Source organism: Haemaphysalis longicornis, unplaced genomic scaffold (genome assembly GCF_048455015.1).
Source record: "Haemaphysalis longicornis isolate Haplotype H1 unplaced genomic scaffold, Haemaphysalis longicornis Haplotype H1 scaffold_2, whole genome shotgun sequence".
NCBI classification, from domain to species: Eukaryota; Metazoa; Arthropoda; class Arachnida; order Ixodida; family Ixodidae; genus Haemaphysalis; species Haemaphysalis longicornis.
The window spans coordinates 179,973,507-179,991,317 of record NW_027526295.1 but is presented as its reverse complement, the minus strand read 5'-3'; the positions used below and the strand labels follow the sequence as shown (position 1 = coordinate 179,991,317).

At 48.3% G+C, this 17,811-nt stretch overlaps 1 protein-coding gene across 5 annotated transcripts in view; it reads right to left on the bottom strand.

Annotated features, from left to right (window-relative positions):
* Positions 1-17,811, bottom strand: part of LOC144169578 (aquaporin-7-like) — a 128,289-nt gene that overhangs the window by 41,760 nt on the left and 68,718 nt on the right. For all 5 annotated transcript variants that reach the window (XM_077698816.1, XM_077698815.1, XM_077698817.1 and 2 more), the window contains exon 2: positions 7,220-7,346. In XM_077698816.1, the coding sequence (XP_077554942.1) occupies positions 7,220-7,346 (127 nt within the window). The remainder of the gene's footprint in view (positions 1-7,219; positions 7,347-17,811) is intronic.

Genomic DNA, 17,811 nt, shown 5'->3' with positions numbered 1-17,811 from the left:
CGCGCAGAAGCCTGGTTCTGGGAAAGCTTTGGCGTCTTCCAGTCTGCCTGCTAACGTAATTCGCGCGTAAAACGTAGAAGTGAAAGCGATGAAATAGACGAAAATAATGTAGCAATAGAGACGTTCTTTAGATTCGCCAGGCTTTCGCCAAAGAAAGATTTTCTTTAGAAAAAATGATGCCTCAACTATGACCAAGGCACTAGCTCTAGCAGAAAGAAACCACTTATGGTCCCTTCCGGAACATCATCATGATTTTTTGTACTCAATTGACCCACAGATAAGACTTAGGCTGCAAGAACGACTACCTCGTCGCCGGCGGGAAACACTGTTTCATAGACTGCGACTCAATGCGGCGTTCACTAATGCCTACTTACATCGCATAGGCCAAAGTCCAAGCCCGCATTGCGACAACTGTGGCGCCCCCGAAACCGTCGAGCATGTCCTGCTAGAGTGTTCCGCGTATACACTGACGCAAGGAGCCGGTTAGAGCAGAGGATGACATGTCTTCACCCTGGACCAATTGCGCTGAGCCTGCTACTTGGACCATGGTATTCTCCGTCATCTCAACGGAAAGTCCTGGATGCGTTATTTGGCTATCTTGACGATATTGGCGTCGCTGAGACTTTGACAGTCTATGCTACGCCACATGTCCCTCTATATGACCCTATCTCTTTTTTTTTTCTCCTTTCCTCTACTACTATTATTACTACTCATTTATCTTTTCCCCATTCCCCCCGTCCTGCCGAGTAGCATGTCGACGTACGCATGTTGGCAAACCTCTATGCATTTCCTTCTTTAATATAGAGCTTCTCTCTCTCTCTCTCTCTCTCTCTCTCTCTCTCTCTCTCTCTCTCTCTCTCTCTCTCTCTCTCTCTCTCTCTCTCTCTCTCTCTCTCTCTCTCTCTCTCTCTCTCTCTCTCTCTCTCTCTCGCCTTCAAAGCCCGTAAGCAGACGTAAGTGCCTCGAGAGAGAGAGAGAGAAACAACATTTTTATTGTCCGGCAAAAAGACGCGGCCTAAACGTCATGCTGGACGGCCACCCGGCGCTCGCTACCTACTCGCACCCAGCCTCCGAGAACGTGCTGTCGGCCGCTGGCGCTCGAGAGCCTCCAGCGCTTGCTGGACGGCCTCGCGCTTGGCGTCGTAGTCCACACTCGCCACCGCACTCGCTAGGCGCGGCGGCAACGCGTCTGTGACACCTTCCTCTACTTTGCATTTCCACAGCATGTGCGCCATGGTGGCTCGCTCCTCGCCACACACCGCACACACGTCACTGGCGTACACCTCTGGGCACACATGTTTAGCCACCACCGGTGTCCACACCGCTCGCGTCTGTAGCTGCCGCAGCGTCACCGCCTCCTGTCTCGTAAGCTTACCGTGGGGCGGCGGGTACGTCCGCCTGCCGTCGCGGTACCAGTCCAACACGTCCTTGTACGAGGCGATCGGCACCACTTCGTCGTCGCCCTCCGCAAGTCGGGGGCTCGGGCTCGCGCGCGCGCGCGCGGCTGGTGAGCGCGCGCGCCAGGAATTTTATTGGAGTAACATTTGGTTTGGGTAGCGTTCTTCTCTCCTAATTCATTTTATTTGGTTTAACGTCGTTTTGATTGCAGTGTTGTTTGCTAACGCCTCCCCTGCCACTCTTCCCTGCGGGTCGAGACACATGAAAACGCACGCCGCGAGAGCTGTTTTTTCAACGACTCTCCAATAACCCAGTTGCTAGCGAAAGTGGCCTCGCCAGTGTAACCAAAATCACCGCTTCGGCGAAGATAACGAATGGTGCAAGTGTGAACAGTGTGGCTCGAGACTAGACCTGATCCACTTTGTTCTCCGGCGACTCTCGCTACTTATTTTCTCATTGAGGAATATCTCTACAAATGTGTGTCGCTGTGTTGCATCCAGGCAGCCGAATACAACTTCAAAGATAAAAAAAAAATCATTAATTAAATACATCTGTGTATGTAATACACGTGCACATTTAGTGCTTTCATAAATGTTTCAAGTGTCGTCGATTCTTAACCTATGCAGCGTCATACCAACGCCCATGGAAGTCCTAACTTGGCGACCTGGTTCGCATGCAAATGATTATGCTAGCAATGGCACTAATGAAATGAAGTGCTTAAAAAAACAACCACGCAGCATCTGTAGCCCACAGCAAAAGGGGTACCGCGCTCTCAATACCTCATGACTGGTTGTTCTATAACCAGGTTTTATTGAAAATACACTAGCAAGCAAGGCTTGTTTATGTTGTGACTGATGGCTAAATGAGACCGATGTATATTATTGAAGTAACACTTCAATCTGGAATACTTGTAAAGCCTTAAGCTGTAAAATTCAATTCGTTACTTTATTTGGTAAGCATGTAATTGCTAGTGTATTTCCCATCAATACTTCGTCCTGATTACCCAGTACCCTGCACGTACGTATCAATGTTACCGCCTTTTGTAAACGTGTAGCGTAACCTGTAGCGTAAACGTGCAGCGCTGCGTTTGTGGTCGCCTAAAAACGTGATTTTTTTAGGCGACCACACAGCGCCGCCTAAGGTTCACGTTACAAAAAGTTCCGTTGTTCTCAGAAACTTGGAGCTTCGCTTACGTGGCTTAGTAATCTTTTGTTTCCGCGCGTCCTACATAAGTGCTGGTCATTTCTTATTTTGTTTGGCACAACAACTGCGCGCACAAGTTTATTTATGCCCTCTCGTACTATGAGCATGTCGTCTCGAATGAGCGAGGTATGCGCTGATCTCACGGCCTATTGTTAGCCGCCCCGAGGCCTTGGAGCAAGTTACACGAGCGGCATTGTTGCCGGCAGGTGCTTCAAATCTGCATGCAATCTGATCCTTTGGAGCGAGCACGTCGGCGCGCGCGATGGTTCCGGGCACACGGTGCCGAGCCTGAACTCGCGCGGGTTATGCTTGTTTTTCTTCATTCATTGCGAAGCGTTCTTTCTGGTCTCATTAAGCGTCATGCCCTATACTAGCTCCCTGGCCACCAGAAGATCCCTGGAATAAACAGGTGCACGCCGAAACATGAGAAATGGCTCTACAACACAGAGCCTCCAGACACCTTGGCCTACCAAATGTGATTCCAGAGACCGAAGAAGAAAAAAAAAGCACCAAGCTCGAACGGTATATATGAATGTTGTCAGAGGAAGCCCAACTGGATAGCTTTCGGTACAAATACTTGTGTTATTTCCCAGAACCATTCAATAAAGTTTTCCCTCCGTCTAACCTTCCCCGACAGACGCAGTTCTTATCCGACGTGCACAGACGCACCCACTACTTACCCCAACAATGTACACGTTCTCTTGTCATAATGCAACCGCTCCTGATGAGCCATTTATGGGTAATTTACAAATTTTGTGTCATCGCTACTTATGAAAGCAGATGACGCGTTGGCTCCATTGGAATGATTACTACCGGTTGTCCATTTCTTTTCATCCTAATAATCTGTAACATTTGCGTAGGGTCATGCGCAGTTCTGCCTAAGGTCAGTTATGAGCCATCTATAGAGGCTGTTTTGTAACGTACAATGGGAAGTAAGGTTCAGTGAATAAAAGCCCTCAATGGAATGTCCCGCCAGAGGCACCAGGTGGAAAAAGCGGCGTGCGTCTTGTTTCGGGCATCCCTCCGCCGCGGGAAAGACTTATCGCTTCTTTGTTCCCGCCTAAGACGTCCGCACCTTCTTCGGCGGAACGCATGACAAGGATCGCGATCTTTTGGCATCGTCTCACGCCGGAGCCGACAACAATGCCTGCGGCCGGCAGTCACCTTCCCCCAACCTTCCTCTTAATCTTCCCTCTTGACGCAATACTAAGATGAGAAAGAGATGCACCCTGGCATCTCATTCCTGTTTTTGTTCGCTCGGGTATTTTTTTCTCCCTTCTTCTCCTGTTCATGAAAGATCAGGTTTCTGAACGCACGCTAAGCAGTGAATGCGAGAGGGGAAAACACGAGGTAAGGGGAGGGACCACCGTGAAAGCAAGATGATGTCGCGTCTCCCTGTTTGTCGGTGCGGCACGAAATCAGTTTGCGTAACGGGCTGCGATGTCCTCTGGCAAGTATCCGTGCCGATGAAGGAGGAGTCGTCGGAACGCGGATGCCGCAAGCTCGCGGGCGCTCAAGTAAAAAAAAAAAAAAAAAAAAAAGGTTGTATAGCTGGTAGAAAGAAGTTGGAAACCGTTTTGTAGTTCTGGCTGAAAGTGCCGCATTCCAGATGACGGAAAACTTGTGACGGAAGATGACTTATAACTGTATACTCTGAGACTCTTTACAACCGGGTGCGTCTCAACGCAGCACTCACGCCTGCATCGTATGTTTCCAGGTCAATACTCTTCTGCATTCCAGTTCTGTTCACAACCCGGAACCCTACCCTATCTTATATTACAGTGTTAGCGCTATCCGAAACTTCCGCCTCTGCAATCCGCTCTTTCCACCCCTGAGCTGTGGGAGAACATGGTGACCAGCGGCCATCTGGACGTCCAGCGACTCCTGGCATCCAGAGCGAAGGCTTTCTGCTCACCTCATGGTATCCCGGGCTAGGGAACCACTCTCACTTCAGAGAGCTCAAATAAACGTCTCTCTCTCTCTCTCTCTCTCTCTCTCTCTCGCTATCACCTCGGTGAAACCACAAATCCTTTTTGTGACAACTGTGGATTGCCTGGAACAGTCGAGCACATTTTGCTAAAATGTCAGGCATACAACCAGGAAAAAAAAGCACGTCGCACAGAAGATGGAGTACTTCAACTACGGATCTATGTATATCTTTGAAAGCTCTTCTTGGACCCTGGCCCCCTCCATCATCTCAGCGAAAAGTGTTGGCTGCATTATTTGATTATTTACACGACATCGGCGGCGCAGAGACAATCTAGAACTATATATCGTCACCTGTGAGACCATCTGGACTTTTACGTCGCCGACACAACGCTTCATGTAAACTTTTAGATCTCTCCCTTTTTTAATTCCCTCTCTCTTCCGCCCTATTTCTTTGAGGGCCTTTATTGTCCTATCCCAATCCAAGCATAGTAGAATGTAAGCGACATGCCGGCAAGCCTCTCTGCTTTCATCTAATAATAGGCTATCTACCACCCTCCCCCCCCCCCCCCTTCCCCCCGCTCCATGGTAGTGACGTTGGTGTTGTTTCATAACTGAAAACGGAAAAGGAAATGCAGGGCGCTGTGCGGTGCTCATTTTCTGAGGGCGTGGGTTTGTTCCTATAGAGACTTCCTATGTTCTGGCGCGGGGCTTATACAACAAAGCCGCGGTGTGTCGAGATTTCGGGGAACGTTAAATATCCCGAGGTGGTCTGATATAACCGCAGCCTTCTATTACAACGTGCCTCATAGCCCAGGTGTAGCTAGCTTCGCGCAATCTGATTTTTTTTTAATTTTCTGGCCATTGATTCAAAAACAAACCTCGCCTCAAATGTTTTGAATTGCAGCGTGGTTTTTCGCCATTGTCCTCGCGCCACGATTTATGAAGGATGGAGCAAAAATGGGTACACATGCTGGAGATGTATGCACTCGCATCGACGATGTTTTCCACGCAGTGACGCACGGCATCGCTCTTACTAATGTTATGAAATAATTGATTACGAGGTTTAACGCACCGGCGCTCCACAGCCGATGAGGAGCGCCGTAGTGGATGTCTCACGGTTAATTCGCACCACCTGGGAACCTCTAACGTGCGCCGGAATCTCGAACACACGGGGCGTTTTCGCTTTTCGCCTCCACCAGAAAAGCGGCCGCCGCAGCCAGGAATCGAACCCGCGTCATTGGTAATGTTATGAAATACGGCGCGGGCCTTGCTTGGAGTCCTAGACAAAGAAGCCGATATTTAGTAGCTCCGCATTTAGCATGTGTACGAAGAAGTAAGCCCTAATGAAAAGAACGACGGAGGGGTTGTCCTGAGCAAATGCTCTGGCCAGCTATACTCTGCGTTGGGAGCGGGACAGGGGAAGCAGTAGTGTGGCAATGTGCGATGACTATGGCGGCGAATGGTGGGAATGCAAATCTTCAGAAAGATATCGCTTAGCCCCCACCTGGTGGGCATAAGTTAATGGTGGCAATACACAAAATTTCCATTCATGCTCTGCTTAACCACAGTTAACCCCATTCGAACCAGAAATTTTGTTTATGTGTATAAACGTAAACGACAAAAATAATTTCACACTAAACGTTCGCCTTTAATAACATTTAGTTTCAGTAAGAAGGACAACAAGGGAGTGCGAGAGGAAAGGAAGTGTTGCTGTCACGCAACAGTTTTAACCAGGAAACAAAAAGATACTACTGAAAGTCCAATCACTTTGCCGAATTTTCTTTTACAATTTCACTTGGTAAACTATACTGACTGATTATACGGCCAGGCACGGAGGCGAAAAGCGAGAACGCCTGTGTGTTCGAGATTTCGGCACACGTTAAAGATCCCCAGGTGGTCAAAATTAATCTGGGGTTCTCAACCACGGCACGCCTCCTCGCCTGTGTAGCGTCGGTGGGTTAAACCTCATAATCATCATCATCACCCTTTCACACAGGTCATCAGCTCACAAACAAACAGGAAAATGGCAGATAACAGTATGTTAAGCACGGAGCTGCAGTGTTAGCGCGCGCACTGTCATCATATCTACGGATCGCACCAAAATGCTCGTGATATCGAGGTTTCTGACGATTAGCCAATTATTATTTAGTGTTGTTCGGGGGCAAGTTCAGACTAAGTATTGTGGGAATTTGAACAACTCTTGCAAGGCGTTTGGAAACTATATGTACAGGCGCGTATTCCAAACTGAACAAACGCCATCCTTGAAGCAAACGCGCGGACATTTATGTATTATCCAATAGCAGCAATTTCGGTTTTGTCACAAAGCTTGCACTCGTTTGTTGCTTTATTCTGGTTTAATTAAAAAGGATATTATGCGCATGTAAGTCACATATAAAGTGTTGTTAAGAACACCTAATTCAGTCAACGCACAGTGCTATACGCAATGCGAAAAGATTCAAAAGCGCGAAACGCCGACCTATACGTTAATTAAGGTGGCTGATCGAAACAGCAGCCTATGAGCTCAGAGTATAGCCAACTCAGCTCCTCAAGAATGATTGATTTAAAAATAATGCCAGCTAGACAGGGAACGCTGTCAGTATAAAGCCAGAGTCGGGAGCATTGAAGGACTCTTCCGCACTGGTAAGGAGGCGCGCATTACATGTAGCGGGGAGAAAGCGCATTCACTTACCCGAGACTCCTCCGGCGACGAGGACCCCGAGCGTGAGCGCCAGGCCCCAGCCCCAGAAGGCGGCCCCGTAACCAGCGTTGCCGGCCTTGTCGAACGTCAGCACGGCCAGCACCGTGTTGCCGAAGAGCTGCGGGGAGAACAGGCACGTTAGGTGTAATAGCTGAAACCATATAGGTTCGGACTTCGTTTACAGAAAAATGCGCACGTCTAAGCGAAAAAAAAAATACAAATCTGGTGAAGGTTGTGTCATGTGTGTTCGCAAACAGACAAGTTTTGGTATGTGTGGCAAATTAACCCGTGACAGGTATACGGCATTCACATTGGTGTATGGCATTTACGCGCAGAAAACAAATTCGCCGTTCTTTGTGTCCTTCCGTCTAGGGGTTACACTTTGAATTGAGAGAAGTCAACGTATCCTGACTTTGCCGTACCTCTTTGTTTTAAGCCTAAATTATTTACTTTCGGCTCATCAAAAAATGGCCTCTCCTTCTGGACTATGTATGCCTCACTGCATGGAGCCAATCAATGACTCGTTTATAACTGTTCCACACGTACCACGATAAAATAATCTGCTTGAAGTCGACATCTTTGAACGCAAATTCGTCAGTGATGGCAGCATCGTTTCTACGTCGGACAAGTTTGTGGTGAGGTATTAACAGCCCATTCTTAGTGGCTAAGGCGTTGCGCTGCTGAGCACGAGGTCGCGGGTTCGATTCCCGGCCACGGTGGCCATTTTTTTCTGATGGAGGCGAAAAGCAAAAACGCCCGTGTGTACGAGATTGCGACGCACGTTAAAGATCCCCAGGTGGTCAAAATTAATCCGGAGCCCTCCACTACGGCGCGCCTCATCGCTTGCTTTGCGTCGGCGCGTTAAACCCTAAAATCAATCAAATTAACTGCCCATTCTTTCGAACAAAGCTGTGTGCCGAATTTGGGGTTACGTACAAAAATGGCATTGCTTTAAAAGAAAAGTTAAATGTTGTTTGAAGTCTGAACCTTATACAAACGTATGCGCGCTGCTGAAGCCGTTTATTTAAAGTCAAGGGAAAAACGCACGAGCAGAATTAATTAAGCCGCAAAAAGCAGAGCTGAAAGAAAAAAACATGCGAAAAAGAAAAAAAAAAAGATACCCTGCGCTTGTTCTTGAAGGTACGTATGCTTCTCACATAGGATAGTAGTTGCAGAGCTTTTATTCAGCAGATGGAGGATCAAAGATGATATTGTGGGGAACGGTAAGGGTACAAGGGGTAACGCAAGTGAACGAGTAACATGCGGGGGCTTGAGGTCGATGGTCGGAGAATACTGGGCGCGACAAATTTGCCCTGATATGGTCACTTAGTGCAAAGTTTTCTTGTCGCACAGAAAATGTAAACAAAAATAACGCTCTGGTACGAAACGTCTGCGACCATAAGTGAAGAGCAGAAACAAAGGTATACGGTTTAGTAAAACACGATTTGCACAAACTTATGGCGGTTTGCACGCATTACCATCCTTCCGTTAACACGCGAGCTTGAACACGAGGTAAAAATCTTGAACATCGGCAGAACGTCTCGACTCTCATACCGCAGCACACTGTAAATAACCGCATTCAATGCGGGGCGTGAGAAAGAATTGCCGTTCACTCCTGCTCATAACGTCTCTATATAACCGCTCCGTTGGCGCAAGAATTAACGACGCCTCCTCCCTCGCTACCGTTGGGCGCATCGCGCGGCGCAAGCACCGACCGCCACATGCATACACACACTGACGACATTCACGCCCGATTATGCGGTTCCTTCACGGCTTAACCGCAATATTTGCACTTGCCGTCGGCCAGCCCCGCGTTCATGAATATGAATCCCGCGCGAGTACTTACTTATCTGCCATTAAACAATCGCACGCCCCATAAATTGCGGGACAATTCATCTCACTTTTTCCCCGCCGCTCTCACTTGGTTTCGTTTTGTGGGCCGACTCCAACTTCTCGTACGCGTGACACGAACCAAGCCACGGGGCACCCCACAGCAAGCGCATGCGTATATATACTGCACATGCCCGCGTATACGGCGCGCCGTGCGAATGCATCGATTATGCACGTATGCGAACGCTCAAGGCTGTCTAATTGAAAAATGAGACCACTATTAAAACCGGGCGGTCATGGCAGTTCGTCCGCCGCTGCACGTGAAGAAGTGAGTCCCGGCCGGAACCATCAAGATGTGTGCTGCCGATTAGGCGGCAAGAATTAACGCTGCCTGGCGGTCCACACGGCCAAGGCACGCGCGCTTGCGCATTGCGGCAGGTATAACAATACGAGCGCGCGTTATACATAGGAACGCGCGTGTTCGGTGTCGTGATTGGCTTCGGGCTCTAGTCGCGGACGCGCTCCCGGCCAAGAAATGCCAAAGGGGCTAGGTGACAAAGCAGCCATTGTTTGGGTTCTGCTCCGTGATCGGGTACAGGTGTGTTCGCGCGCTGCTGCTTGGGCTTCAGGCGACGCCGTTGTTAGGGGGGGGGGGTTCGTTCCAGGACATTGTTTTCACCTCCTTCCGAGTACACAGCGTCTGCGTGGTGTTCTGGCTCAGGGCGGGAAGCCAAACGTGGAGCATTCAGCTTTGTCTGTCAGCAAGAGGGCTTCGTCAGCGTGTATGTCATAGGCCCGGTCCACGCGGCAGTTCGGAACGTTCCCAACTGCGGGTGTTTTACGCCGCCGACTCGTGTCGGTTGTTGTGTCGGGGACGCTCACAGCTTTATTCTTACCCCATTGCATCCATCTCAAAAACTACTGAACAACGAGGCTGCCTTTATACATTCGGAAAGTGGTATAAGTGCCGTACACTTCGGCGGTTTGATCTGAGACGAAAATTCATTATCAAGTACCTCTTTTCATCGAATTCCTCTTTGCACCGACAACCCAAACTGGCTCTTTTTAGGATAAACTGGCGTTGTTCGTGCACAACAAGCAATGATTACGCTAAACACAAAAACCCCACAGAAATCATCGCAATCATTGTCTTCGTCATCTTCTCCGCGGACGCGAAATCAGTCGAAAGCATTGCGTGGCGGCCGGTGACGCAAAACTTTAAACTGCGAACATGGTCTTAGTTGGGCTAGTTGTTATGGATTCATCGTATGTTCCTACAGCGTTCCTACAGGCTTTTTACTACAGCGTCCTTTCGGTGAAAATTCGTACCCAGTGCACTCCAATAAGACACATCCTGGGAGGGGATTGGCATAGAAGCTGCATGTCCTCCTTCTCGGCGAAACCCGGTGGCGATGATGATGACCCGGCCAACAGCAGAAGCGCGCAGTCTGAGTGATAGCGTGATATTTATTATTCTGTGTGCAGACCTTTCACTTGATTTTCTCCAATGTCTTTATTCTCTTCTCCTCCCCCTCCTTCACTTCTTCTAGCCTGTCAGTGCTTCTTAAAATCAGTGCTCGCTTTTCAACACACGCGAGGCCGAAAAGAGCACACCACAATCTGGACCGTTTAACCGTAGATCGCACAACTAAAATCCCTACTATTAAAGTCACATCACTGGGCTGCAGAAGCTCTCATCAACTTCTCTCTCTTTTTTTCGCCTCCGTTGGCTGCTACCGAACGATTGTAGGTTACGGTCGGCGCGAGTTACGCCCGGTAGCGCGCGCAGTCTCGCCCGTCCTGTAGTAATTGAAAGCACCTCGCCATCACCGCGGCACAATTGAACCTCGCGATTGCGAACTCACGTCACGTTCCCCCAAGATACCAGTCGCCTTGAAGATATAATCGAGGGGGATGCGATATTATTTAAGACTACATCCGCACCCGACGAGCGCCGCATGCTCACCCAGATTAACCGCCGCCGAAACGGGGCAATCGAAATGCGGCCCCCTCGCCACGTTTACAAACGTATATACGTGCACTGCACATCGTTCAGCGTGGGTAATGAGTATCCGTGCTTGCACCGGGCATGTTTATACCGCATTTCCAGCATGCGAATGCATGCGGCATGACTGCTGCTTCTCTTTCAGTGCGTGCCCTCTTAATAACAGAGTCCCTTCCACGCTGCGCTTATATGCGAACCGTAAGGGCGCACTTAATGATCGCGCTCGTCGTACGGAGAGTCAGGCTCCCTACCCCCCTCACCCCGTTTTTCTTGGCACCGCCTTTACATTGCCGGTGCAGCCGATAGAGAGCTATACAAAGACATCACACGGAGGTGATACCGATCGAGTGTCGAGAAGGTCGGATGAGACGAAAATAAGGCGTCTGTCAGGGATTAGGGATTAGGCGTGGTGGAAGGTACATAACCACCTTGTTGCGTATTCAGTCTTGGGGTACACCCGTCGGTATAACTTTTCCCGGGTTCTCCACCAGGTTGTAGGGGCCCGACGTTTGCGCACATTCATTTCCCGTACATCAGTAATGTAGAGGGTGTTTGAGCTCTAAATGACGGCGAAATTTAAATTTTGCCAAGGGTAGAGGTGTCGAAGAAAAACGAAGGCTTTAGCGCTGTACCGCTGCTGATGTAGCTGCGGTTTATAAAAAATCCGCCTAACGTGCTATTTGCCAAAGCATTTGAGTGAAAGTTGTCATTTCCTTTTATTGGAGATCCTTAGAATGCAGCTAGATGCAGCTTTCAAGATTCTTTGTTTTTTTCAGGTCAACTCTTTTTATCACAGCTTATACCCTGCTGTCGGATCGCACATGCATGGGTCCAGGGGCAGGTGGCGGAAGGAAGCCATACGTTCATTTCTCTTCAAGAACATAAGCTATAGTTGAAGCAAATGAATCGGCTTCAAGGGGGGGGCTGCACTTAACGTCATAGATTTCGAGTGCACCCCCAGAACACGTAGTTAAAAGTGCGAACGGCTAAATTACATTGAATAGTTATTCAATTGTTAAGCCTCATCCCTTCTTAGAGGAGGTTCTGTTGAGGTTCCGCCCAAGCCATGGTCTGTCATTGCTTCAACAGTGTGAGAGGGCGGGACAAAGAGTAGTAAGCACACCGGACGGGTTCTGGCTGTCAACAGAAAAGTATCGTCTAGGAGTGGAGTGTGGGGGTAAAACTCAGCAACCAGTCCGTCCCTTGCAAAAATTGCATATAGTTACCCGCCGGTGTGTTACCCAGGGTGTGCTGCCCAAAGGGACGCTGTCGAGTTTGAAGGTAGAAGAGGATGATATCAGGTTCCGCTCTGCCTCGATATTAGCTGTAAACACTGTAAATATATCGTGTTCCCTCTTCTTTTATCCTCGTATCATCTTTGGTGAAGTGTGCGTCTCTACCTGGACGCAAGCGTCCAGTTGGGGTGCCAAGACCTACCAGCCAACACGCAACTACGCAGCGGGTGCACTTTTAGGCGTCGACTATGCAGCAAGGCGTGGGTGCGTCAGCGCTTCGTATCAATATCATCCTCAGATCAATACTTTATCCCACTGCCACGCGGTCAAGTACCGCGAAGCTGCCTCCCTATTAGCTTGCGTGAGCACCAAGCTACACACTAAACTTTGTTACACCCTTTTTGGCCGAAAAGGATGTAAAAAAACTCCCACCTCCTCTCGCGGGAACCCCTGTGTAGATGCGACGCATAGGGGGTTCACGTTGCAGCGTTGGACAGCGGAGGAACGGCGCTGGAACGATGGAGCGGAGCGGTGCAGGCACCGCGTTTTATAGCGCGCATAACGGTGAGGGGACGCGCCGGCGCCAGTGCGTCTGCCGCGGCTATGACGCAACACAATCCAACACAATCCACTTTAATCCAATCCAATCCAATCCAATCCAAGCCAAGCCAAGCCAAGTCAATCCAAGCCAATCCAATCGAATCCAATCCAATGCCCCTCGCGAGAGAGTGTTCGCTATCGGAGAGGAGAGGGGGTGAGCGTCGGAGAGCGAAGCTGGCGTGGCGAGGAGAATGGGGGAGGGGTGGACGCCGACGACAACGACGACGCCGGATGCAGGGACAAGGCGGGTGAATGAGATGCGTGGCATCTAAAAATCTTGTCCAAAGGCGTACACATTTAAAGTGTGTTTTGTCAAAAAAGGGTGTAAGGATAAAAAAGGGTGTGCTTGGGAACATCCTAAAATAAGTGCGTAAGGTTGCTTAACACTTTAAAATAAAGGTGTGGGCAGCGCAGCTACGCGTGACCATGTGGCTAGACTGAGCGCGCAGCATGACATTTACACACATTCAACACGCACAAGTCACACCTGGATTACAAATGAATTCAGCAAGAAACCCAACGGGACGCATGGGGAGAGGGAGTACATACTTAGAAATGTACCTGCTCTTGCTTTTATAGCCAGCAGGTGAAAGTCCTCTGATAGAGTCGGTGGGCTTGTCGCAAAAAAATCAGATATTTTAGAGCTAGTTTTGGAATTCTGCATTCTAATGTGAGCATATACAAGTCAGCATGCGGATTTGCAAAATCTTTTTAATTGTGAAATGGTTATTATGATCGATAGGTCATAGAATTTTATTAACATCAAACACCTGTTTGACGTCGTTTCAACACCCATCAAGAAATGCGCTTATTATTTCGACACTCTTTTTCCCACATGGGTGTAAAGTCACGAATTAGGGTGTTGGAAACTAAGCAAAAAGGTGTGACAGACCTCCAACTTGGAAAAATGGCATAAAACACCTCCATTTTTGGCGGTAGTTTCTACCCATCTACACGGGTGGACCCATCTACAGTCGGGGGTGGGGGGGGGTATTTTGTACCTCACGGTGTTTAGAACAATATGAATTGGCATAATTTATTACCAGCGCAGCTGTTTAGGCTTGAGCTAGGTTCGGTGGAATTAGCAAAAAAAAATACAAAAAGAACTACGCCACCTGTAAAGGGTGCACCACTGCAGATAGGGTAATATAACAGTGAAGCCGGCTTTTGCGCATGTTCGAGTGTGAGCACAAGGGGCGCATGCGTACGCGCACCTCTTACTATACCATTTTAAATGGTTTTTTGGAGTATTAAAACGCAAAAAATTGTCGCAGCGGGGATCGACCTAGCTTGTTTCCCCTTTGGATCCGCTGTCAGCGGGGGGACACGATGGAAGAATTAATGTGTCGATGCGAGCAAGTTGGTACGCCATAAGTGAATAAGGTTTAAGCGCCAAGCGCAACTCCCGGATAAAAGGGTCTTGACAGGACAGATGCGCTACCTGATTCACTTATGACACCGGAAGAGCCTTGTAAAATCCTGCTAAACTTGGCCTTACCCCTCAGCACTTAGCCTAGCCGAGCAAGAACATCGCAAAACCTAACAAAACTTAGCAAAGCCTAGCAATTGGCCTAGCAAAACTTAGCAACACACCGAAAGAAGCTAGGTCGACCCCACTCCGCTGTTTTTTTTTAATTGAACACATATTTAACACCCTTTCAAAACCAAACAAAAAAACCAAGGGGGTTGCAGTCGGTCAATACCATTTTTGCCACACAAAAAGGGTGTAAAGCTAGAAATTAGGGTGTTTGAACCTAAAAAAAAGGGTGTAATGACTTCCCAACATCCTCATTCCACTTATACTACGCCTTTTTTAGGCAATAATAGCGTAAAAAAGTTTAGTGTGTACACTAAGAGGAACACGTAGTCCGAAATTGTCTGCTCATTTTTCCTATTGCAAACGTCCACCTGAATTCTGCGGCAGAAGTACCGCGTTTGTGCACACTTACTCCGCACTGGAGAAATAGCAGACGCTTTTTCCTTCGACAAAGCACCCCATCGAAAGTGGTCCTTGATTGTGAAGTATATCATATCTGAGGTGGAATTTCGCGTTGTGCCGGTAGCGGCCAAGACCGGGTTTGACATAGCTTTTTGTCGCTGATATGGGCTCACGGTTCCTGCTGCGAAGAGTAGCCGGCAAGGAAGGAAAAGACAGCTTCACATGTTGACCATGACCGACATTATATATCCATCCCAACCAGCGTTCATTCTATATAGTTCGCATTAGCCTACCATGGATAAGCGAGTGCTAGAAAGCTTACGACTATTTGCTGTTACACAACTTATAGCTCGCAAGTATTTGCTTTCACGCAGCTTCCCAGACGCTGAGCTCAAAAAAATATTGAAGTGGGGTGCACAAATAACCTTCTACAACGTTGAAAATGCTCTTGCAACAAAAAATAAAAAAACAAACTCGAGACGGCCGCATCAGCTATCTCAACCGATCTTAGCGTCTTCCACAAAGTGTCTGGGTCCTTGTTGCAGAGTAAGCGAGTTTCTGCTCATCTACTCTTTGCAACTACTACGGGGTCCTTCTCGTCACTTTCGTCTCGCTCACGTCATGCCTAGGTGCGATACGACACTGGACAGCCCTGCGTACTATGGTATCGTACAAAATGTCGCAACGGTATACTTGAGCACGCGACGGGCACTTGACTTTATCTCGGTCAAGGTAAATGAAACGCTTATCTACAACCCCCACTGAGTGTGATGTTATATCTCCCTCTAACAGAAGATTCACCCGCGCACGCACGTGCATACGCACATGCGAGCGCGAAAACAAAAAGAAAAAAGCAAGGTTTCACCCAAGTTTCACCCAAGGAGTATACGTGAAGAGGTCTTAACGGCTCGCTTCACCTTCCAGGTATTGACAAAAGTGAAACATGGGATCCATTACAGTAGCGAAGTTCTGCCCTCCCGTTCGAGGCCGAGGAAGATATCAATGAGCACATTTTTTTTTCTCGTTTTGTTTTAGAGGCATTTCCTTAGAAACACTTTATGACTTTTAATGACTCTTGTTTTTTCTTTGAAACCAGGTATACAGCATTTTATGTGATAACGATGCTTGTGCTCATTTTTATTATAAAACGGACCGTGCACGGTTACATCTTGTCGTTAACGTAAGGAACACGAGTGACAAAAAAATAAAAAAAGGCTGGCATAGTTCGTTAACATATCGCAGTGACGCCAAACGGAAGGTTTCCGCTTAGATGATGACAAAGTCACAATCGTTTAACCATGCATGTATGGCATCATCTGGCACGCACCGCATTTTGGATTGTTAGCTTATAACTTCGGCGATGGATAGCGGTGCACATTTCTGCTGTCTACGGTGGGTTCAGGTCATAGCGTGCGTGAAGCTACTACGTATGGGAGGTTGGTAATGCTTGGCTCAAAAAATGGGTGGGGCCTTAAGCATTTGCTGTGCAAAGGATAAATGATGACTGCCATTGCTACCTTAATGCGTGTTGATAAAATTATGGGGGAAGGGACGACGCAGCCACCAAAGTCGCGTGATTGGGTAGAAGCGGGGTCAGATGTGATGATGATGATGATGTCCTCAAAGTTTGGACACGTACCCACAAGGGGGGATTTCCCAGGGCTAAATACTTCTCTGTAATTCGTGATGCCCTCAAAATACTAATTTATCTCTGGAAAGACAGAGGCCGTAAAATGAAAATTCGCTAGGTTTAAAACCCCAATTACCCAATAATTACTACCCTTCAGCAATTTAATAGACCTGAAGAAGAAAGAAAAGCTTGAATGCAATTATATATATCCCTTTTTGCATACCCCAAATTTATTGCCCCAATAGATAATATAAGTGGAACAGATAGAGTCAACCCCAAACGCTCAATAGAGTCCATCAAAAGCAGTTGTCTAGCTGCCGAGAAGCGGCGACAGGCGGGAAAAAAATGTTCGATTCAGATATAAAATGTGTGTCACTGCACGGTTTGCGGAATGCGGTGGCCTGCAATTGACCCTTGCGTCGGAAGCCACAATAGTATACCTTTCAAAGTCATAATGGGTCAAGCGCACATTAGTACAAAGCCCTGACACGTCTTTAAAGAACGTCGAGAGCATCGGAAGCACGCCTCTCGTGAGCCTAAGTTCCTGACGATCAGGTTCTTAGATAAAGCTTATCAACTTCGCCGTTACGTTTAGAGCAAGTGTAAATTGCGCCTGCGTAGACATTTGCGTAAGCGATATTCGTGACTCTTCTTCCCGAGTGCGCATTCTTGTCTGGATATCTCACTCGCGTAACTCAGGAGGTGACTGACTGCAGCCTCTGGAGCTATTTGGTCTGGCCACGATAAGGAGCCTCCTGATTCGCGACGCGGACGCTGCATTATGCTGCACTTAATAACGCTTATATACGCATTGTCCGGGCCGTCATTTTGCCGATAGTAAAGCAACATTAATCTTTACATCAGCTGCGTCATTCGGAAAATTTGAAGCAATGTAGTGAACAAGCGAAATCAAAGTCGCCTTTTTTTCGGTGTTTTTGTGTGTGGGCGCCGGTGTTCACACTGGGACTCATTTGGCAACTGGCCATGGAAGAACGCAGGATGTGCGTATTCAGGAAGCGACATTTTTGTTCCAAATGGCGTGCGCAAGAATTTGCGAGAGCGAGAATTTATCAGCGCCCCGGCCTGACCCGCATCTCCCACCTCCTACCTGATGCATGATCTCAAACTGCCAAGAACAGCCCTATCTTGTCGTATCTGGTATGGGGTAGGGTTCCGAAGCGAGCCCCATATTAGATAAGCGTGCCGGAAAGTCCGGGTGTTAAGTGAGTGGCATGGCTGAGACCATAAAACCCCTTTACGCTAGCGTCCCAGTTCTACGTCTACAGCCGTAAGTGTGAGGAGTTATGTCAATACGAGGGGACATCGTTTTCCAGAAATCTCATG